Source organism: Aethina tumida, chromosome 7 (assembly GCF_024364675.1).
Source record: "Aethina tumida isolate Nest 87 chromosome 7, icAetTumi1.1, whole genome shotgun sequence".
NCBI lineage: Eukaryota > Metazoa > Arthropoda > Insecta > Coleoptera > Nitidulidae > Aethina > Aethina tumida.
In genome coordinates, this window is record NC_065441.1 from 1,519,483 (window position 1) to 1,545,186 (window position 25,704).

Consider the following 25,704-nt stretch of genomic DNA (forward strand, 5'->3'; position numbering starts at 1 on the left):
ATTAGTGGCAACAGCCGCTGGTACTGAAATTATTTAATCGTCGTAAATATCCACCGCCGGCATAAAATTAATTTACTGTGTCCCGATTTAATTAAATGCAAATATTAATGCCGCATTTGATCGGGCGCACATCTTGCCCGCCTCTGCCTCTGCCTCCGCCGTCTTCCGATCGGTTTTTAATCGAAACCGGTGGAAAAACACCTACCCGTAAATTTTCTTTATCTCGCCAAACCGCAAACACGGTTGCCTAATATTAAACGGTTCAAAGTGGCGCCACCTACCACTTGAACGCTAATACTTGAAACTTTCCGGACTTAAACTCCAATAACCGGGCCGGAAACAATCGTTGCTTTGACCGAAAAACAGACACGGGATAATCCCGAAAGTGAAATTGGACATGTTCGGGAAGTTTTATTGTTATTTGCCCGCATCCCGCGGATTAGGCCATGATAAGTTTCTTGAAAAAAGAGTGTTTGCGCGGCGATTATCCCGTTGCTCAGGAGTCCGTGAACAGGCAAAGGCTGCCGCCGCCAAAAGAGGAAAAGCAAACTGAAAATTTTAATTAATGAAATATCCAGGTACTTATAAATCACCGGGATGCGTTGTCCATTCGGCGGCAGAGGATCAGGGCGAATCCACGCATTGTTTGCCGGGCGGTTTAACAAAAGCGCAGCTTTAATTGCGGGCTCAAGACGGGCGCCCCCCACCCCCCGTATACACATACACATGCAAATTAAATCTTGAATCCCCATTTTCACCCTTGGCTTTCTTTAAATAAATTAAACTTGGGATCGCACGAGGAATTTCCATTGTTCAAGTCTTGTTCCGATCGCTTCTTTGAACCGACTTCACCCTTTTACTTGCCGATTAGTACGCTTTTTGTTGGGGGGGCTGATAAAGATGGGTTTTTGAGGAGTCTGACCATAATTCGCAGGAGGTTTCGGTTTGACCGTAAATTCAGCAATCCGCATCGAATTTAAAACAGTGTGTGTGTATGAGGGGTGGAAAATTTAAATTGCGATGAGACGGTTTGTCAATGACGCGGGGAAATTTACATATTTCAACAAAAATCTACTCGAAGAATCCAAACGAAAAACTCAGTCAGCGACTTTTCAAGTGGCTGGAGTCGTTTACGTGGGGATGATTCACTATTTCAAAAGCTTTTGGACGAAAGTTTATTATTTTGTTAGATTTGATAACTGTGCAAGTTTTTTTCGGGCAGGGGTGAAAAACGATTACCATTATTCGTCCCTATAAAGCGGCACTTGCTAACAAATGTTACACAAATGCGAAATCTATTCAATTTCGAATCAATCGTCGTGATAGATGGAACGAAAAGTTATATTATCACCCCCCGGTTCGGTGAAAAGTAACATGTCTTCCAGCCCCGCAAGACAAATGATTCGTTCCCGCAACGAACCCCGGATATTTTAAAGGATAACCCAAAATATAAGAGCGATTAAAATTTAATTACATCTTGAAGCAATTTCGGAGTCAATCAGCTCGGAAATTTCAGATTCGTAATTATTAAATAATAATTAGGACTGTAATATTAACCCGGGAGGGATATGATTTAATATTAAACTCTTGCAACTGAATTCAAGACTTGAGAATCCGCACTAATTTAGGAGCGAAAAGGTGGAATGGGGGTGAGAAGGGGGGGCGAACAACAACTTCCACCCAACTGCAGTTAATGAATGACTCATAAATATTAAAATTCTAACATGCCTATTATGGGGAGTGTAACTACTTGAAACACGAGCAATTTCGTAGTTACACCACTCCACCAACACACAGGAATGCTACCAAATTATATATTAACCGGTCGAATTTAAATTACGTTGCAAATTCACCAGAAAAATCAATGGGAAACCCAATTTGAACTGCTAAGTGGATAACGGGTTGCCTACGACTTGTGCACACACTTTGCTGCCATCTGTTAAGCGGCACAGTTAATTCCAGCCTCCGCAAACAGACTTAAAATCCGCAGATGATCTCGTGGGTTGACCCGCGCGATATTTGCGTTCGGACGCGTGCAATAAAATATTAATAGGTTATTTTAGCGAAATGAAAAGCGAAACGCGGCGCTCCGGTTGAAATGAAAGTGGGATGCGGATATGTTTGTTAACCGAAATTATTATTTACACAGAAGAGGTTATTGCATGTCAGTTATTTGCGGTGCTGACCCGGGCTCGCGCTCGCCCATGTATTCGTAATGTTAAGTCAACAGCGCGGGCAAATAGACACACGCACACCTCCACCCCCGCAACCCCCGCACACGCGGATCCGTTTCCGTTTTCTGAATGCCACCGTACCGCCACCTTTTTCAGCCCGGGACTGTTTACCCTTCTGTGTGACCCTTTTACGGGTTTTTTTTTTGCGATTGAGCCAGTTTACCACTTAATTATTCTTTTTTTGTTGTGTGATAAGTTTGAATAAATCGATGTGCATGTACTGCACGAGGATGCGACGTTTGAGAACGAGCGGGAGGGTCGCGCCCCCGACTTCGCCTACACGCTGATGATTTTTAAAACGTCTCCGGAAAAAATATGCTCAATAACCGAATTAAAATGGCTTTGGCGCTGTGTCTAACAGCTGGGACCGCCGCCGCCCTGACAAATGACTAACTAAGTTTAGTTTTCGGCAACGTTAAAAGGCTCAGTCCGGATTAGGGGGGACGCGTTTTTTATGATGTCGTCGAAACATCGCCACTCTCGAGGCCCCCACAGAATATCTGCATAAACCTTTTTATATTATCGTTTGGCTTTTATTGCACGAACAACAACGATTTGAGTAATGCCGCTTTATGACATCCCGTGTGCGTTTATTAAATTTCTGTTTTAGTCCAATCATTATAGGGAAATCGAGATACCCAGTTATAAACTCGTATAAACTTATATTTTGGCATCCTAAAACTTGTCTCAAAATTCACACATGATAGGATGGCCACAACTTAAAAAGTCAGAGGTCAAAAGTTACAAAAATCTATTTTTTGCATATTTTTTGTAAATATCTCATTTCCTGTAGGTTTTACGCCACCTGTATTTCTTATCAATATTGTAGAGAATTAAATTCTCTACAATTTTTATTTTAAACATTTTTTCATACGTCGAACTGTTGTCGAGATAAAGGGCAGAGAGTGCGCGACTACAGTATCATTTGAGGTCAACTGGTCGTCCCGATCAAAAATACGTAGTATAAAGTTTATAAATTATTGCTAAATATATAATTACCATTTTTTATTACCTATTACACTATATTTAATCATTGTTTTGCCTACTTATCTATTTTTAATTTCCATTTCCTCGTATATAGTATTTGTAGCATGCATAGCATAGACCCATTTACACAAAACACTTTCTTTTGTACTTCGACCACGAGATACTCCTCCTTCTGTTTTCATTGATTTCATAAGACTTGTTCAATTATCATATCTGTCCATGTACCAGAATTGACATATTTTCGATTGGGACTACCAGTTGACCTCAAATGATACTGTAGCTGCGCACTCCCTGCCCTCTATCTCGACAACGGTTCTACGCATGAAAAAATGTTTAAAACAAGAGTTGTGGAAAATTTAATCATCTACAATAGTGATATGAAATACAAGAGCGTACAATCCATAGGAAATGAGATATTTACAAAAATGTGCAAAAAATCAATTTTTGTGACTTTCGACCTCAGACTTTTTAAGTTACGGCCATCCAATCGTATGTGAATTTTTGGGATGTCAAAATATAAGTTTATACGAGTTTATAGCTGGGTATCTCGATTTCCGAGATATTCACCTAATTTTGACTAAGATGATGTGGACTAATGTAAAAAGCGGTGAAAGGACAAATTTTGCTTCATCAGATGTCCATAAAGATATTATTTTTTATTGTTGGACATGGATATATATGTGTGGAGTAATTAATTGAGGAGCATTTGGGTGTAGTTTTTCGTTTTCTCTTCGGATAAACGGACATAAATCTGGTCGGAACGGTGCGTGGTGTTGGTCGAGATCACGCGACCGAACGGATCACCGACATGCCGAACAGACAGTCACCCGCGGTTTGCCACCGTTGTCTCGGCCGGTATTTATGACAGGGCGGCTTGAAAAATAGAGCACGCGAATTATCAATAACAATAATTAACTAATTGGCAGATTTACATACGGTTATTAATGGGGTGAGTCGCTCCGTCCGACCCCGAAATAAATAACGACAATTATTGATGGGCGAAATCGGAACGAAGTGAGTCGGTCTTGCGGGGGCTGTCACAAACAAATTACGCGGGATTTGCGTCGCCGTCGAAAGGCCGTTAAAAGGCCTCGCAGCAAAAGTCATAAGCCGCGGATGACAAACGATTGTCGGGGAGAGTCCGGGGCAATTTGAATAAAAAATCAACATTCAACGAAGTTAATAATGGAAACGTGAACGGGAAACCGATTTCACGGCGAGGCTTTCGGAAAGGTGAGACGCGCGACTCGTGTCGATTAGTTTTTCCGCGTCGAAAGATTTTAAATTGGGTTTCGGCACTCCCGGAATACATTTTGCGCAAATGTAATTTGGTCCCTCGCCTCTCGTTTTTTGTTTCCTCGTTCCGACTGTGTTTTTATTTTCCCCGGCAATAAAACACCCATTAAGCATCTCATTACGGGTACGTGTATTGTTTTTCCTTGCGCACGGGGTTGCCTATTAGTGCGGGGCGGGGAGTGGGTCCCTCTGTCGGACAATAGTTAATTGGTGTCCGTCCGATTTGTGGTGTGTAAATGGAGTGGAGACTTTTTGATTCTCGCTGGGAATGAATAATGTGGATCATGGCAACACGCGATGTCTGACGACGGGGATTCATTCATCAGGTTCTTGTTTGTTGATAGTTTTCATCGGAGACGTTTCAGTTGGTAATTTAGCACGTATTCAAGGTCCGCTCGTTAATGTTCTACGTCGTCATTGAATTTGAATATTGAAAAATGCACGAACAACATGCATCTCCGATAATTGCCCCGGCCAATATAAATTGCAACGCTTGTACAGCCTTGTTAGAAATTTCAGCGTTTTTAATTAGGCAGGCGCCTGATTCTCATAAACGGACAGGGGGAAAAATTATTGTAATTAAAATGAATTTATTTGCTCGCAGCTAATTACCATATAATGTGCATTTATTAATCCGTGGCGGTTAATTGTTTTCCATATTTTCTTCGGCGATTGAGAGATCGACGTGAATTTATGCGCTAATTAAAATTTCTGAATTCGTTCCGTAAAAATTCCGGGCGGTTTCAACTTTCCCCGGATAATTAACTAAGTTGCAATGTTGTGTTTTAAAATCCACAATTTCAGATGACGTCCGCAGATCCGCATTATAATTAATGATAGCCGAATGTAAGATTCACGAAGTGAATCAGGTTTCACCCTTACAATATTTCGGGTCTCCGTCCCCCGTTTAGCAGGACCGTGTCAGATAAAAGGGAACAAACAGACCTCGAAATATCGATTCGCATTTTGTTAGGTGAAGATGATACACGTCCCGAGTCGATAAGGCCTCGGACCAATTAATCATGTTCCTCCGGTTTCGTTTGCATTCGATAACGACCGACCCCCCCATCAAATAATAAACTGCAAGAATGATACTTAACTTGCGTCCGTATTATTAATATTCATAAAACGCGGAAAGGAACAGGACGGCGACGACGTCGAATGACGGACGAAATCTGGAAATCTGCGCTCGCCCCCCCGGAGGACTAATTGTGCTCGTCCATGTCCTGACGGGGATTAATTAATTTTCGGGTCTTAATTCTAATTTAAATCGCCCAGTGTTTTCGTTATTCCTACACTGTTAATTGCGCGGACAGCTTTGTGTAATTCCGTTCGCACGGAACGCCTCGACCCGAAGATTTGCATCGAACGATTTATAATGTTTTGTTAGTTAATTTTCCAAACACCCGCACCACCGGGGGATGCTGTTTTTCCGACCGTTCACGCGTCCCGAATTTGACTCGGACCGTCTTGGGTTCATTAATTATTCCGTTGCTGTTTCTGCGTTTAATTGTCGGACTCGATTCACAAATTGTTTAATTAAACTAGATATGAAATGAATGAATGAAGTGAGTGATGATTTCGATAATTATTGGTGGTTGCCTACTGTTGCCGTTATTCACTGGCGCCATCTGTGTGATTTGTTTAAATAATTAGTGAATTATTAGTAGGTGACATCTGTTAAACAGTAGAGTAATTAAAAAATGTATTGGATGTGCGTGTGTGTGTTAATCCCCTTGTTAAGGTGCCGGTTTTGAAGTGGAGTGTCTATAAAGGGAAATCTATTAAGAGAAGAGCGGCGACGGCGGCAACGAGACAAGAATACGATGTGATGAATATTGATTAGTAATTTGTGATATATAAGGTTACTGGTAATGCATCGGAAAGACCGCGCGGGGTGGGAGCGAAGGAAGGGAAGGAGGGGGAGGCACTCATTGGCCGTCGCCGAGTTCTCATTAGGGCGTAATCGGACACCGAAAGTCAGACACTATCAAAGTCCGAAGATCGGGTCCCGGGCTCCGCGCATTAAACAATATTAAGATATATCTCTCTCTCGATCGGGGTTTTTGGGAGGGAATTCACTTAGCGCTACAGTTTCGTCGATCCTTATCCGGCTCGCCGATCTAATGTTGTAATTGTATTTCGGTAAATGCTGCCTGCATCCAGTTAACGGGATTCCCCGCTCCTTATTAACGGAGACCCGGACGAATCTCGGAAAGCTCCTAAGGGATACATTGAATTCTCATTTCCGGATACCTCTACATTCCGTGCTACGTCGTCTAATTAGCGAAAGAAGCTCCTGAATATTGTTCTTAGGACTTTAAAAGTTATGTTTGTAAGGGGGACCATATAATTAAAACATTATACTGTACTGTCTTATTATGACTACATTACGAATCCGAGGGAACTTCACGAAACAATTTGGCCCCCGAAAACATTCGCATTCTCCTGATTTAATGCAATAATCGCGGATGATCTAATTATTCCGGCACTTTCTCTTAATTTCGTTCCGTTCTTGTCTACGTTACTCTTATTGTTGGTTAATTGAACTTGTGCAAAAATGTAAATGCAACAAAATAGTCCAAACATCTTAGTCAAAATTAGGTGAATATCTCGGGAATCGAGATACATAATTCATATAAAGTTATATTTGGACATCTCAAAACTTAAAATTCACACATGATAGGAATGGCCATAACTTAAAAAATCAGAAATCAGTCAAAAAACACTATCTCGACAACCGTTCGACGTATGGAAAAATGTTTAAAACAAAAGTTGTGGAGAATTTAATTCTCTACAATATTGATAAGAAACACAAGTAGCGTAACACCCATAGGAAACGAAATATTTACAAAAAATGTGCAAAAAATTGAGTTTTGTGACTTTGACTTTTGACTTTTTAAGTTGCAGCCATCCTATCATGTGTGAATTTTGAGATGCCAAGATATAAGTATATATGAGTTAATAGTTGGGTATCTCGATTTCCCGTAATGACTGAACTACATATCAAAGTTGAATGATGACTTTTTGGCATTGTAGGTGCGACATCAATTTGAAATCGCGTGGGATCCCCGATCCGCGACTAATCGCAGTTGATCCGAATGATAAATCACGGCGGGAGTGTTCGGGCCGCGCGTCCCGCTAATTCCCGGCAATATGCACGCACCGCATTTGTCAAATGTCGCGGCGATTAGCGTTCGTATACGGGCTTTTCACGGCTCACGGCCCGCCTGAATCCCGCCCGGATGATTTGTGACCGCCGCCCCCGGAATAATCCGCCGTCGGGGACGACACGAACGTTTGTCGGTTCCGGGACCCGTGACCATCAGTAAGGTTCAGCGCTGGATCTTTGGATAATTGTTTAACGGTGAGCCCGATAAATTGGTCTGTCTGTCTGAAATTTCGCTAGTAAGTAAGTAAGCCGACTCACCTTTCTAAATGTTTGACTATGTCTTCGTAAGCCGCCCTGCAGTTCTCCCATATTCCGGACCTGAAACAAACGTCACAATGTTATCAACCAGATGGCGGCAATGATTGTCAGCTAAAGTTAGGCAACCGGGTTGGCTCACATGTCAGAAAACGTTATAATCCAATATTACTTCCACAGTGTTTCAGCATTTAGCACACACACACACACACACACACACACACACACACACACACACACACACACGACATGAACTCGCAATCGACATGAATAATGAAGGAAACTCGTGCACGTTACGTTTAAGGAACTAATTTCGAATGCGAAGTTTTGCTAATCTTTGTGTTTGCATTAAATATTGCAGCGGATGGAAGTTTTCGGGGAGAGATCTTTCGGCGTTTAAATCCACCGTTTCTTGTTCAAGACACGGAGGGATTTCGCCGTACGAATCGGTCTGCATCCATAACTTCACATCGTACGGATTACCGAGACGTCGTCCCGTTTTTCTTCCAGTTAACTCGAGTTAAGTTAAATACTACCGTGTGTTGCGAATGTAGACGTGTTAATGACCTGCAACAAATAAGCCGAGTGCGAATGGATTCGTGATGATGGGCTATAAGAAACGAATGGAATTGTCTGATGGGAATGTGTGGAAGGTGAAGAAAGATATTAATCAACACAATCAGTGCGTATCGAATGGAAATCCACGTGAAAATGCCCAACAAAACTTATAACATTGTAAGAATGACACACTCACACACACACTAAAGCAAATTAGAAACAGAAAACAAGGAGACGACGGTTTTTAGGGGGAGAAGAGAGGAGAGTGGAAGCGGAGGGTCGGTCAGGTTTCATAAAGTAGACAGTACAGTCTACCTGGAGAATTAATCATGGCGCTCTCTCCGTCTCGGTGACGTGGACACGCATCCAATGCTCCGGATTTGCATTTTAATTACGGCCGTTGAGCGTTGAAATGATAATGATGACTTGAACAACCGTGTAAACAAGTGCTACACTCTTTAAAAAGCCGGACTCCGATCGACAATCCAATGTTTGCACGTCTTCTGTTTTTAATCATCTTAAAATAGAGCGAATTGGGGGATTACGCAACGAAATTTACGACGGCCCCACACACTAGATAAGAGTGAAATTGTACGATTTGAGACTTTGGAGGCCAAAAGAAGTCAAGTAGTAATCGTCTTAAGGCGGCAAGAAGACGTACAACTAAGGTCTCTAACCCCCGGGATCCATTTCCTATTGACAATTAGATAAATACCTTGCGAGCGCTTCCATGGTGGGCATGCCTTGGTTCTTGATGACCGATCCGTCGTGCCGGGACAGATTGTGGGGCATGGCGGGCGACAGGAGGGCAGAATGGGCCGCGGCCGGATGCGGAAGCTGCATGAACTGCATGTGGTTCAGGTGGGGCGGGTGGTTGTAGCCGTTGGCCAGCAACGGGGACTTTTCCAATCTCGACATTTCTGGAAATAACAAAAAAATATAATTAATATATTTATTTTCCTAACAATTACACAAAATAAATTAAAATTTTCATTGGGAGAGGGACAACAATTAATATATGTGGTTGGCAATAAACTTTAAACAAGTGATTTATTATAAGTCTAAACTGTATCAAAGATGTACTGTACAGGTTTCCCGATTTTCACTGTTTACGACATTAAATTGATACTCAACAACGTTTCAAAGCAAATGAACCATTAAACCCATAATATTGACTTTGAAGTCGAGTTAATTGACTCACTTTGTTTTATTGAGTGAAAAATGCCTGTCTAGATTAAATTATTACATATTATTATTATTATTATATAACAAATATATTTTTGTGTATTTTTTAACTTTGAATCGTTTTCAAAATTGTGCAAATTTCCCACACTAAAATTTTTCACATTTAAGAATAAACATTTATCATTATACAACTCTCTCATTCAATTTTAGGTCATTTACTCATAATAAATTTTATAATATGAATAGTTCTTTTCCTTTCAATTTTAAATAATTATCGAAATAGTACTTTTTAAATATTTTGTATATTTTTATATCATTCAAACATTTTCAAAATTGTACAGTTTTCTAATTGACTTTTACATCATTTATTAACAATAAATATTAATAATTTTAAGAATATTATTTATTATTAAAAAAAAATCCATATTATTTATATTTTTTAACTTTTGACCATTTTCAAAATTGTGCATCTGAAATTAAAATTTGTTAAACTTAAGAATAAACATAAATATATTTATTTTTCTAATTCATTTTTAGATAATTTTAATAAATTTAAGATTGAAAATTGTTAAAAAAAGTTTTCTTATTTATTCTTTATTCAACACTAGAATTTGTTAAATTTAAGAATAATCATAAATATTAATTTTTTAATTAATTTTTAAGTTTGCAATAAATTTTACTCATATTTTTAACATTTTAATAATTACGTAGTTATTCAGTTTAATTATTTTATATTATATTTTAATTATTATATTTTTTAAATTTTATAATTTTTCATCATTTTTTTTTTTAAAATTGGGCATTTTTTATTTAATTTTTAAAGTGATAACAATACAGTTTATTTGAGGTTAAACATAAGAATTTAATAACTTATTTTTATAACAAATATATAGATGGAAGACTATTAGAACCATTCAACGAGTGTACAGGTTTCTCGATTTTCACTGTTTACGACATTAAATTGATACTCAACAACGTTTCAAAGCAAATGGATCATTAAACCCATAATATTGACTTTGAAGTCGGTTTAATTGACTCAGTTTGTTTTATTGAGTGAAAAATGCCTGTCTAGATTTTCGGTTTTAATAATTTTCTATTAATAAAACGTTATCTCATTGTTCGTAACGTTGCAGGAATGCTCGTAGGTAAATAAAGTAAGTTTTAACAATTTTGTTTAATTAAATGGGAGATAAAACGGCGAATATTTCCCAATGGAATTTTACAGATTTACTTTTTTGTATGGAAACATACTGTTTGTATTGTTAATCTCACTTTTAAATATCACATATTTAAATTATTTAACGCAGTAGCAAAAATGTTCGTTTACGCAAAAATATGTTGTATATTTTTATGGTATTTGAAACAAAAATGTTTAACATTAATTAAATTGAGGCAACATGGTAATGTTGAAGGAACAACGATTCTAGAAGACTCCGGCTCTGTTTTGGCAGCGGAGAATGCCTCGAGTTTATCGTTATTGAATAATTTGTTATGCTCTTTGTAACCCATTACAATTACAGCCTAAAATTATGTGCCAAATTACTTTTATTGCCCTCGAAAATAATTAACAACAATTTAAGTGTGTCGGGGTTGTTAAATGCGGTGAAATATTGCTGTCCGTTTGCCTCCTTAAATTGCCATCCGCAGAAAAAGTCGAATTTTAATGAAGTCCACGCGAAATTACGTTCGCAAGACGGGTGAACAAAAACGATTCGCTTCCACGCGAATCGATAAACGTTGCAAACTGACCGGTTCGTCGAAAGGGGCGACGAGAGGGTTTGTTTCTCTTTGGGCACGCTCGAAATTAAATAATTTTCCTGCATTCACCCACCCCCGGCGGCTTTTGTTCGAATGCTAAAAGGTTCCAATCGAATTCAATTTCCCGACACGACAATCAACTATTTTCTTTGTCGCTGCCGCTGCCGCAGCCGCTGCCACCGCCGCTGCCACCGCCGCTGCCACCGCCGCTGTGAAGAGAGCCAAACAGCGTTTGACACATCTGAGGAATTAAATTTGGTCCGGCACCGCAGCGGAGATTAATAGAAACAAACAACATGTGATTGACCCAAGTGGAAATATACCTGACCATCCGTAATAAAAAAATGTGACTGGCCGATTCCCTCGGCCGAAGGCCCGAATAGAAGGAGAAAGAAAGAGAGAAAGAGAAAAAGTTAAACTGTTCGGAAACGTAGTGTTAAACGATAAATTTATAAACAATAATTTAACCAATTCAAAAATAATAATAGCCCGAATTATTCTGAAATTGCTATAATCAAAAGTTGGACGTAACCGAGCATAAGCGTACGGATAATTGTAAATTGGCTCGGTATAAAATTATACAGGCCCGTTTGGCCCGAAGCGGTCCGCTCCGAAAAAGGTGCATGTCATTCCGAAAACGATTTACCACGGCTATTTATTAGAAATTAGTCGAATTGCTATGATTTTCGGTTGGCACAAGATGTGCCAAGTGGTTTTGTGGTCGGTGCTTTGCGGTCGGTTTCCTCGGTCAACCGAAACGACCCGGACTGCGGTTTTCCACCGAAATTTTCGCCCGTGGATTTTGCTAATTGGTTACACTTTTCCCTAATGGACTGATGGTTTAATTAAATCATTTTACTTGTTAATCATTTCTCTTCAACATTCTAATTCTTACTTTTTATATTCGATAATTAATTTTGTTTTAATTTAAGAAGACATATATTTACAAAAAATTGTTCATAAATATTATAAATTACTACATACTATATATAACAAATATTGTATGAACGTATTTGTTCATATTTTTTGACTTTTATTAAATATAAGAAAAAATATTAAATTTAAAGATAAAATAATAAATAACCGTTTTTTATAAGTAATTTAATTCTCATTAATTAACGAAATAGTATAGTTTAAATAATTTTTCAAACATTTTCAAAATTGTACACTATTCATTCATTTTTAGATGATTTATTAACAATAAATATTAATAAATTTAAGAATACATGTAAATGTATATTTAATTATTTTTATATGAAAATATTTATTCATACTTTTTAACTTTTAATCATTTTCAAAATTGTGCAGATTTTTCAGACTAAAATTTGTAAAACATTTTTAGATAATTTACTCAATAAGTTAAATATGAGAATTAAAATAATAAATAACTGTTTTTATAATAAAAATAAATACTCATCTTTTAATTTATATAATTATCGAAATAGTACTGTTTCATATATTTTTTATATTTTTATAACTTTCAACCATTTTGAAAATTATATAGTTTTCTGATTCACTTTTAAATGATTTATTAACAACAATTATTAATCAATTTAAGAATAAAAGTAAATATATATTTAATCGTTTTTATAATAATTTTTTTTTTCCATACTTTTTATGTTTTTAAATTTTTAATCATTTTTAAAATTGTGCATCTAATAATAAAATTTGTTAAACTTAAAAATAAACATAAATATATTTATTTTTTAAAGGCTTCAACATTACGTAGCTTTCTAATTCATTTTTGGATGAAATTTAAGAATTAAGATAAATACATATTTAATTGTTTCTAAAATAAACATTTTTGTTCATATGTTTTCATATTTTTTCATATATTTTCAAAATTGTGTAGTTTCTTATTTATTTTTAGATGACTATTCAACATTAAAATTATTTAAACTTAAGAATGTTTTTTTAATAAATATTAAATAACATTAATAAATATATTAACAGTGACATAAATTTTATTTAATTAATATATATTATATTCTTAATATTTTATAATTTTGTATAATTTTTTCAAAATCGTGTATCTTTTATTTATTTTTATAGTGATAACAATACAGTTTATTTGAGGATAATCAAAACAATTTAATAATTCATATTTATAATTAATATATTTGTTCAAATTTATAGTTTTCTGGTTTAATATTTAGATGATCATTCAAGCATAAAATGCATTAAATTTATGAATAAACATTAAAATTTTATTATTAAATATTTTTGTTCCTATTTTTTAGAACTTCCCATCATTTTCATCATGGAACTAAATCAAATTTAGTAATAAACACAAAAACGAAAATATTTTCATTTTCCAAATTGTATGGGTGGTCATAATATATAATTTTATATGAATAAGTAACAATATGTTAACTACAACAAAAGTAGTATTTAGATATACATACTTTCTAAATTTTTAATGTGTATAATAATAGTTTTAACTATTCTTTGGTTTCTCTTTAAAGAGAACAAAAAGCACAATTGTAATTAACCCGCTTCTCCAGTAAAATAGTTAAAATACAGCAAAAACAGCCAAAAAACAAAATCGAACAGATTGCGTCGAAAAAACTAATTCGAATCCATCGATTCGAGAAAGTAAATCGTAATATTCATGGTCTGAATTCGCGATTGCGAATATTTGTCACGCCTTTTTCGTTTCAACGATCTAGATCAAGTTATTAGATGTTTGTTTAACGCAAATTGATTGTTGTTAGTCGCATACCGTTTATGCACGAGTTGGCCGCATTTATGCGCGAGCCACACGTATATTTATCACTGGCCGTTAATTAATTATTAATCAGCTAACACGGTTAATAAATCGTAATCGTTCGGCCTCTTATTATCGTATTAAGCGAACAATAAGAATCCAGCCACAATGTAACACAAGTTTGAAATTCGATCGCGTTCTCGGAATCGTCGTAAAACGCGGCCCCCATAAATGCGAGATATTTCGGTCATTTATGACGCGATCATAAGTTATGACAACACTAAAATCCCATCAGCGAATCAACGGACGAAATTAAAAGGTGTCCTTTCCGATCGACCCTGATCAAGTCGGCCGTTCGGAATCGGTCTGACAAGTACAAGGGTGCACACGTTGCCCCACGTTGCCTCACGTTGCCCCACGTAGGTCCGCGTTGCCTCGTCCGAAACAAAAAAACTCAATTATCGCGTCTTCGTGCGGGATTGAACAGTCCGATAATTAATTTTAACTGTCATTATTCATTAACAATCGTCCATAAAACCCCGACGTTTATTAATTTTTTATTTTCCCTCTCCAATAATCACATAGGCGATTTATTGCACAGTAAAATTTATGGCCGGGGAAAAGAGCATAGATAAAATATTATATTAAAATGCGAAATTAATATTTCACGGGACGGATTAACTAAACCGCCTACCACGGATTACGGATTGGTCCTAATGTTGCCCGAACGGTTCTCTCCCACTAATTACGGCTTGTCATTCCGAATGCCATGTTAGGATTCCTCGGCAACATCTTTTTAATTACTTTACACGTTTCTTTCCAGCATTCGTTTTTTCCTCACCACCACTACCACCACCACCAGCGGCATCGTGAAACGTTGGTGTGGTCTGCTGTAACGCAATAACTCCCTGGCTACATCCCTCCGTTGTTTGCTTTTGGCACAGAGAACGTGGAACATTTGGTGAACGGCGGAAGCCATAAGCGTCCGATTTTGTCCATCCGCACGTGAAATAATGGCGTATGAGAATGAAAAAAATTCAAGTTTCGGGTTGCACAAAGGATCTTGGATTTCTGCGATTTTTCGTAGGGCTGCGATATTAAATTGCCGTGCGGTTTCGAGGAAATTATGAAACAACATGTGATGGAAGTGTGTTCCAGTTACGATGGAAGACCGCCGTTCCTCTTGGGCCACTCGAGATGCCATTACCTCGGCATTGTGGCTGAATAATTAGTATTTACGTCTCGGGGTCGTTCTGGCCGACTGTAAAATTTAATCAGCACTACATGTATTATCCACCGACATTGTCAGCCATTAACAAACAACAACGCGGACGGCGGACATAAAATAATACCTTGCATTCTAATAACAAGTATTCAATTTTCCGTCGTGGGCTTTCATTAGTAAGTAATATTTGCGTTTTACGATCGTACTCATACCAGACGCAAGACACACCAAAACTAATCGCACAGAAACCCGAATGGTGGAGCGGGAGGCGGCGGGAGGCGGCGGGAATTGTACCTGGGCCCACCCGCGCACACTTTTCGCATCCCCCTTTCGACTGTAACACGATATCGTACTTCGCTTGCATATCACTTCTGTTTACTTTTCATATGCCATTGAACAATACCACCGGCCGACCAGCTCAATACTCCACCATCCACCATCTCGGATCGGGTGTCCTCCCATTATTCGACGCCGCTAATCGAGAACAATGCCAAGAAAACATTTTTCTTTTTTCTATTTCGGGACTGTGAATGTTTCTTTTTTGGGGCTTCTTTTAACCAGCATTATTTTATGATTGTCATTGTTTCAACCACTTTTGTTCAAGACTCTAATAAGTTTGTAAAAAGTTTAGACTGGTGATACGATTCGATCTCTTCCGTTCGAGCGTTCAAGTAGTTAGGACGTGCAATTACTTAATCATAATCTAGGTAGGAATTTTTACATATTTCTTCTTAATAATGCCTCATTTTCTACTAATATCTGTGTTCCTTCTATTTGTTTAAATGTACAGTATATTTTTTTAGTTTAAATCATTTTATTGTTATTCTTATATATTTAGAAACAATATGATCTTGTAAAATAGTTTTTTTCTCATGTATAGAAGACATGAGTAAGAGCAGTGTTTTCGGACGTCTGATATCTTGCTAATTTTTTATGATATCGTTGCATAATTTGCTTTTACTATGTTATAATAATAAAAATCTTGTGAACAAATTTATGTTTGCATCATACATTTTAAAATAAGAAATTAAATAGACCAAATAAAATAATAAAGCACCAAATGCGTCAAAAAATATTTTATACTTTGTTTTTTTATAATTCTTTATAAAATATAATAATGATGAAGTTATTTTACCAACGTCAAACATACAATAAACAACTTATTCATAAGATTTGCATTATAATTAAATTATATGACGAAAACTAATTAACTATATAATATATTTGATCGAACAAACTTGTTCACAAAATTTGTATTACTTTGTTTCTCATTAGACAAGTTGGTGGTGGTATTGTATATTTTCAAATTTGAAGTTGATCTTATTCCTTTTTGGTCACCTTTTCAGAATTCCAATGAAGGGTATTATAAGAGACCAATTTAGTGTGAGAAATCTATTTTGGCCACTCAAGTGTCACACATAGATATCCGACTCTAATAGCGATAGATATAATAAAAGACGTGTAAACATGTTAACCACTACACACATAGTAATACAAATTTTGTGATGCGAACAAGTTTTACGATCGCACATTCCGAAATAGTCAATTAAATGCGCCCCCAATAAAGCAATAAAACGGAAAAAAAATAATTTAATTATATTTACGAGACACAATAAAAGAGCATCGGACCTTTTAATTACGCTTGGGCCGATAATAATAAAATCGGACGCACAGATCATCGTCGCTGTAATTGCCCGTCTAAATAAGTCTTCACGTCGTTAAACTGGTCAGATTTAGGAGCGCGTTTATTTTATTTCCGATCGTACACACGTTTTACACACTCACACTTCTAAACGATATCAATCCACTTTGGTTACGGCGTTTGTGTAATATTTATGTGGCGTTTGCGTATCTATGAAAGGCGATTTGGGTGACGGCGGGATGCCGAGACGTCCCGCGGTTCGCCGTTGACCCCGGCTCTCACAACACCCTCATTAACTGAAATAATTACACGGCCTTAATTAGCCACGAGATATTGTTCTCCGTTCCGTCTCTCTCTCTTTGTGTGTGATACGCATTTGTATTTCGACCCGGCCTGACGTGGACAGATTGATTTCTGGCCGATGGAACAAATTGGAATCGTCTTCGGCCAACAATGGAAACAAACAACGTGCACCACAGAGATGTGTGTTTGTTTTAGGTGAGCGGGAGGCTGGCCGGACCAGCGCAATAATCGACGTTCAGGTATGTCAGTTATTAAACCTTTTGTCGCATCACAATCGGGTAATTAAGGCGCGTCCCCGATTTGCGGAATCCGTAACAAGCGACCCGCGCATTTTTGGAATACGTTCGTAACATTGTTCGGCCGTGCACAATATCCGATTTGCGGCATTTCGATTGTGTGCGCTGCCTTTTGTTCCCGCAGAGCAACCCTTTTTGTTTGGCGAATTTACTAAATATCAAAACGACGCGTACACACCACAAACGACTGGCGACATTAACGACTCGTCCCGGATTCCCTGATCTGGACCGCGGGTCCGTCATCAATCATCCGGGGACCTCGCGAAGATGTTTGTTGTGTGTGCGTACACGATTTACACACGCCAACGCTATCCAGCCATTATCGTTAAGATCGGAACGATAAATATGTAAATCGTGGACGATTTCTTTTTGTTTCGCGTCCGGCAAGAATTACGTTGGGGGATTGAGAACAACGAACAACGGAGTGGTGAAAAGTCACAAACAAATAGTCCAGTCGTTATAGACGAAAAACTTATATTTTGACATCCCAAAACTTGTCTCAAAATTCACATGTGATAGGATGGTCGCAACTTAAAAAGTCACAAGTCAAAAGACAAAAATTGAATTTTTGTACATTTTTTGTAAATATCTCGTTTTCTATGGGTTTTACGCTGCTTATATTTCTTACCAATATTATAGAGAATTAAATTCTCTACAACTTTTGTCTTAAACATTTTTTCATACGTCGAACCGTTGTCGAGATAGAGGGCAGAGAGTGCGCGACTACAGTATCATTTGAGGTCAATTTGTAGTCCCGATCGAAAATACGTAAAGTTTATAATTGTTACTAAATATGTAATTATCATTTTTTATTATTATCATTAGAGTCTGATGCACTTGTACATTTTGTTGGAGACAATGCCGATGTAAATGGGTCTATGCTATGCATGCTATAAATACTACATGTGAGGAAATGGAAATTAAAAATAGATAAGTAAGCAAAAAAATGATTGAATATAATGTAATAGTTAATAAAAAATGGTAATTATATATTTAGCAACAATTATAAACTTTATACCACGTATTTTCGATCGAGACTACCAGTTGACCTCAAATGATACTGTAGTCGCGCACTCTCTGCCCTCTATCTCGTCAACGGTTCGACGTATGAAAAAATGTTTAAAACAAAAATTGTAGGTAATAAATACAAGTAGCGTAAAACCCATAGGAAACGAGATATTTACAAAAAATGTGCAGAAAATCTGACTTTTTAAGTTGCGGCCATCCTCTCGTGTGTGAATTTTAAGACAAGTTTTGGGATGTCAAAATTTAAGTTTATGCGAGTTTATAGCTGAGTATCTCGCACCTAATTTTGACTAAGATGACCGGACTAAAAATCGTATTCATTCGGCATCGATTTTCCAATTGTTAACACACATTCGCGTTCCATTTTGCATTCGTAGTGCCGGACATGCGATTCGTGTATCCGTGCACTCGATTGCGCGGCCGTTTCAATATATAAATAAGGGAATAATATTTAAAAAGCAATACCAAAAGCGAGTTATCAAAACACGTAACTACGACTCGTGTATCAGATGGGAAACGGGCTTTAAATGTGCATCGATTCGTTGTTGTTTCTTTCTAGAGGTGAATTAATTGCTGACACACACGATACGTGTCGGCCCGTTTTCTCTGTGCTCTGTGCTCTGTGCTCCGTTTTCTCAGTCGTGCTCCATATTTGTGTGGTGGATGTTTGGATCTGTTATAAAAATATAATGCACACAAGGGCGATCTGATTGCTGGACGTAATTACAACGAGTTTTCATCGTGAAAAATCTGTTCATGTTTATCTGAAATTACATATTAAATCTTGGGTCGCGTGCAAAAAAATCCTTAAGGCACAAAGTAATAGATTAATTTAGTCCCTTTATTTCGTTCGTCGGCCGGTTGTCATAAAATTGTCCTCAAAAACCGGAAACACAAACGTAATCTTGATATAAATATCATGAATTATTGTTTTGGAAGTAAGGAATAATCTAATTAAAATTATTTCCGATGCGAATAAAGGCGGCTGCGCAACCAAAACTCCCCACCGATAAATTATCGCAATTAAAAAATATCCTGTCAACATGCTTATCAAGTTGTTAATCTTAATCGTATAAAAAACGCTCGTTTAAAACATTCAAACTCGAGTTATTTTTATAAGGAACACTGTTTCTTTTATATTTATTCACTACCGACTAAATTTTTGCATGCGTTCACAATTTAAATATCAAGGTTTACATATTTTATTGCTCCTTATTTTTATGGCGTTTTAAGTGATTTTAATTAAACTGCAACGGCACAAAGGTCGTAATTTTTAAAAACTAATACGATTGAATCTAAAGGAAGACTTGAGTTTAGTTAATTGAAACACAACTCCTGTAATCGGTTTGAAACAATGCACTTGTTTTTATTCCCGCAGCCACGTGATTACAATGCAAATTATTAATTATAAAAATTAATATTAATACAACATGTAATTGTCGGCCGTTAACTAACACAAAAAAGAAAGAATTCAATGGGCAACAAATTGATCCCGTGTCATAATGAATAGCTTCCCCCTTGTTATTGAAATGTTAGAAATCCGTAGCGTGACTTTCCATACAACATACATATTCTTTTTTATATCACAATTAAAACTCATATAATAACCGGCGGAATATTTATAATTGAACGTTCGTTTGGTGTGCGCATCTGCAACAACGTAAGTAACGCTGGGATAGCTGTATAAACATTCGTAATTGGAAGTGAAGACAAACGATTCCTTGGCACACAATAACAACTGTACAGTTTCGCTTCGTTCTCACAGACACACACACACACACACACACACGTACAACCTAATAACTAATAGCTAAAATAGAGACTTACCGGCCATGTGTCCGTTTTCGTAGGGGTAGTCGCCGTTGTCCATGCGTTGTTTCTTGAGCTGCTGATGCTGGAGATGGGAGGCCGCGAGACTCAGACCAACCGGGGCTCGTTTTGGTGGTCGGCCGGGCCTGGAACTGCAAAATAGTAGAGAATTACCGTTGTTAAAAACTCCAACGTTACGCCACCACACACTCATCCCAACAGTCGCACCCAATCAATGTCGAGGAGAAGCTGTGCTCCTTCCTCCGCCGTTTTAACTTAACATGTCAGTTAATAGAGTGTAAAACGGGGGAGACGTGGCTCAAAGTTTTGTCCCAAATCGTCCGTTAAATCCGCACGGACGTGTCGAAGATTTAGTAAATATAATTTGGAAACGGTCCGTCATAACACAGCGAGTGGAGTCAGATAGGTATTGACCGTTGACAAGTCCATCCATTAGATGCACGTCCGTTCGGCATCGAATAATATCGGTATCAGATATCGCGCCGGTCAATCGACAAATGGACCCCCCCTTCTTTGATTTATTACTTTCATTTCCGTTCGAATCCAATACCGGACAACGGGCAACTCAATTACGTGAAATATGGTCTATTAACTCAACGCAACGCCCATGAATAATGACACTTTCGACGTTACGTTTCAACTGGTTTTTGGAAGATTCCTTTCCTGGTTATTTGTGCGCAATAAAGCAGGAGTCGTGACACAAACGGGCGGGATGAGAGTGGAGCCTTAATCTGAACGCAGTGCGGTTTTCTATTATGTTGTCAAAATGATACAAACTGCCTCAATAACCGCGAGGTCGGAACGGGGATCGAGTCCTGCTACCGGACAGCTGATAAACAATACAGTCCTGCGGCTATCGCGCCGCCGAGTGATTCATGGACGTTACGCCTCTGTCCTTGAGTGGTTTTTGTTCGTTGCCTGATGTGATCTATGGGGGGGCCATATTTTTGGCCAGAAAAATCGTGTAATATAGAAAGTGTCCCACCCACTAGGAACGTGGAACGGTGGTAACCCAAACAATGTTTAGTAACTTGTTTGTTTAAGAGAGAATAGTTTCGGTTAGATAGTCTTCCGCCTGGCATCATTTACACGCACCTTCTAAATATTTACCGCCAGTTGGTCGAGTAAACACGGATAAAAATACATCCTGCAGGTTCATTCATTCGCTTCATTCACTAATTCCTGCCGAAATCGCCTTTAGAGTAGATACTCGGCCGCATTAAAACAATATCAATAAATAACACATCGCCCCGAGGAAACAGCCCATGTAAGGTCGGCGGTAATTCAAGATAAAAGCGCGACGCGAAGAGTCGAAAGTCTTGAGGAGCTCGTTGAAAATGAACGCCCGCTTAAACTCCCCGTATCGGGATTCTAATGTCTCGCAGGAGCAATTGTAATTTTCAAACAAAAGAACCGTTTAGTCAAACGAAATGGCTTTTTTTCCTGCTTAATCTGAGATTATGAATCTTTTACGGCATCCCTGCGGGATACCTGGCTGCCTGGCTGATAGCTACCAGCTACTGCCGAAACCGGGGGGGAGGGATTTTATTGTTTCGTGTCGCATGTGTGTTGGGGTCTTTGATCAATCAAGCCAATTTCTGTGCTTGCTCGTCTCCGTATTGATTCACAAAGACTTTTCGCCTTCTGCACAATTATTTGTTAATGGCGGGTTATTAAAGGTGGGCGTGGGCAGACGTAACATGTGTACCTCCAATTACACAAATCCTATAAAAAAAATAACAGGCGATTTATTAAAGGCATTAATGTGCGTGAAATAACCTCCTCATCAGTTTAATCACTATTTGTTGAACGATTCCCGTCTTTGATACGGATTTATCTGCGTTCGTGTGAGCGCGATTGTTCCAAGTGCGTGAACTCATAGAAAACGTTGTGTGTGCCACGAAATCCCGAGACACTAATTACACGGTTTGGGGTATGATTGACTGGCCCGCGCCAATGGCGGACATTTCGCTCACATTGGAAATGTGAGCCCTCCTTATTGCCAAGTCGTTTGTTTCCATGTTTTATTTTTTTTCCGGGGATCGCCAGCCATTTCAATCGGGCGCCCGAATCCCATAAATGGATAATTTGGTGCGGGAAATAAGACGAGCGAATTAATGGGCCCAAATTGCAACACGTGGATCTGCCTTCGGGCTAGTTTCTATTAATAGCGCTAGTTTATACGTAGCCAAAATAAACTTTTCTATAGTCCGATTTTTCGTTGAATTACAAAATATTATTGTTTACTATCGAAATATACGTCAAAAACTCATATTTATGCAATATAGTGGTTTATAAAATGGGTATTTTTAAAAGTATTCCTTTTATTTTTTTAATTTTAGATGTAAATTTTAATCCATTATACACAGGGTGTCCCCAAAAGAGTAACGCTTCTGTACCACAAATTATTGAGATGAAAATAGATCAATTTACCTTATCTTATCTTAGTACAAACATTGATCATTACGGAGATATAGATTTTGATTGTTTTATAGGGTATTCTAAAATCAATGATTAATTCCAGATTCATAAATATCAAAGAGACAATAATTAATTAACGTTTAACCAACCATTTCAATATTTGTATAAGTAATAAAAATCATATTTTTTCAGTATTATTCTATTGCATTTTAAAGTTGAATGTTTCACTCTAAAAAACCCTGAATAACAAGTTCTATAACGTTGATATGTTTCTATAAATAAAAAATGAAGAAATTTTAAAATAAATTATTAACTTTGTCACCCTATATCTCAATAGTTATGGAATGAACCAGTAAAATGTCAAAGAAAATCTAGCTGAAGACAAGTTAATATATCATAAATCATATATTTTTGGAAAAACTTGATTTTTTTTATTTATAACTTTTTTATTTTTATTTTTGACAAATATATTTATAAAATCTAAATTTTATATTCAAAAATTAACGCAAAATGAATAATAAATGTGTTAAATATCAAATTTCGTAGCTTTAACTAATCCATTAAAAGCCAGTTTTGAACACTTAAGTCATTTTGTTCTATTTGGTGTGAGAACACTCGAAATAGTCAGAGATAACTAATTTGGGATACCCCAGATATAGGATTATTCTATGGACATTTTGAGCTAACACACATCTAGTCATGATGAATAAATAAATTAATTAGTTAATAATAAATTGTTAATTAATGCTAAAATTGTAAGAAACCCAAAGTAATTTATATACGTAAGTTTATAAATTAAATTTAAAAAATGGAGTTGACCTTTGTTTATTAAACGACTTAAGTGTTCCCTATTTTCGATCCACTATTCACCACATGTTACATAGTGCCAAACATACGTCTACCTTTACCTCTATTATTAACAAACCCCACAGCAAAATCCTATAAAAATACCATTTTTACAGTCCAATATGTGCCTCTCTAAAAAGCCATTAATATTTTCGAATTCTCAGAAAAATGTTTGTTTAGAAAACGTTTTCCAGACAATGCGTCTGAAATTTGTGACTAATGTAGAAGAAATGTAAGAAGCGCACTTAAAAATTTTCAGGCCCCATTTCACGAGTAAATGATAAAAAATGATTTATTTGGAGATCCAATTAAAAATCGGTCGGTTGTTAAATGGATGGCGGGCGTTTCGGGTCGTTCCCCCTTTCATTAATTCGCACGATAAATCAGTACGAAAATTGAAATGGTATCGGGTGTTAATTGTAGGAATCGCAGTCCGGAGTTAATAATCGTTAACTGCATTCGGTTACCAGTTTCCAGTTTCCAGTTTCCCCGAATGCCAATTCGAACGTGTAATTGTCATCGGATTTCCCATTAACAATTAGGCTCCGGGTTGACGCGCAATTTCTACGTCAAAAAAAAAATGTATTGCACAACTAACCGAAGGGCTTGTATAAGAAAGTTGGCTAAGAATTTCCAGTCGGGAGCATCCCGCCCCATTAGACAGCGCAACACACACAAATTAAACGATTAAGTTGGTCGTGGAATTCGAAAGGGAGAGATCAATTGGAACGGCGAAACTCCTCAAGTTAAAAGCCGATGATTGAATCGGACGCATTTACAAATTATTTAATTTTACGCCCAAAGGAGCATATTTGTTTCCTAAGGCGAGGCAACTCGACTGTAACTAAAACCCCCCCGAATCGAAAACAACTGGTAAAACGAGATTTATCCTCCGGGGCCGCTCCGAAGACGGTATACATAGGCAAAGAAAAATCGTTTCGGTGTCGGTTTTAATTAGTGTCGCGGTGTCGGAATTTATTATTTTGGCCGGAACAGAAATGCTCGCGTCTAATTTCGGCGTGTGGAAATTAAACCCTCGGCGATAAACGACGGATAAATAAACCGGCATTAAAACTCGGGCGCCACCTTTCTAAAACTATAAATCAAAAGATGAAAAGTACACAATGTTTACACTGACACGTCTCTTGAGACCGTAAAATCGCTGCTGCGCTGTTAACTGTTAACAATGCCGTTTGTGCGGCGTGCGATGGACGAAAGTGTTCTCGCTTTACGACCTGCTGAAAACCTGCTGAAAATCCAACCAGACACCCAAACATGTATTACTATTATCATTATTACTATTATTATAATGAGGCGGTGGTGGCGCACTTTTTGTTTGTGCCGTGAAACAAAGGGGACAATGAAGGCATCATCTTTGATGGGGTGCGGTGGTGTGCGGATGTTTTTTTAATGATCCAATGTAAACGTGCTGCTTAAGCATGCACGCGTGATTGTGAGAAAATATTGCCACAAAAAATATTAGTCTTTCATTTCGTTGGAAATGTGTTTTGTGTAAAACAACATTAGCACCGTGCACACAAGTCGTCGGGGATGTTTTCCTTTTTTCTTTCGGAAAAATTCGTTTTGTTTGTTCGCCACGTGGAAAAGGAAACCGCACAAATTGTCCGGCTTTAATATTAATTAATGACGCTTTCTAATTTACCAGCCACCAATTATTAATTGAAACGCTATTTTTAAACGCTTTATCAACCCCCGGCCCTAAAACAGAAGGCCGACCAAAAAAAGGCCAGACAGAAAATGTATCTAGAAAAACACATGTTTCGTCGTAAATGTCCTTTTTAACTCAAGTGCCGTTTTATCTAACCCCCGTGACACCCGACGTAAACCAGACTCGGCGTGCCAGAACCCAGAGAACAACCCCCTCACCTGCCGCAATACGATTCGTTATTAAAATCCCGTTTAATATCCCACAACAAACTGTTTTAATATCAGCAATACGTCT

At 37.5% G+C, this 25,704-nt stretch overlaps 1 protein-coding gene across 3 annotated transcripts in view; it reads right to left on the bottom strand.

Annotated features, from left to right (window-relative positions):
• The window catches only part of LOC109603660 (dachshund homolog 2), a 130,068-nt gene that overhangs the window by 77,376 nt on the left and 26,988 nt on the right, over positions 1–25,704 (bottom strand). For 2 of the 3 annotated variants that reach the window (XM_049969971.1, XM_049969969.1), the window contains exons 2-4: positions 20,472–20,605; positions 9,218–9,422; positions 7,948–8,007 (exon numbers count right to left, since the gene is read on the bottom strand). In XM_049969971.1, the coding sequence (XP_049825928.1) occupies positions 7,948–8,007; positions 9,218–9,422; positions 20,472–20,605 (399 nt within the window). The remainder of the gene's footprint in view (positions 1–7,947; positions 8,008–9,217; positions 9,423–20,471; positions 20,606–25,704) is intronic. The other variant, XM_049969970.1, reaches the window with a different exon arrangement.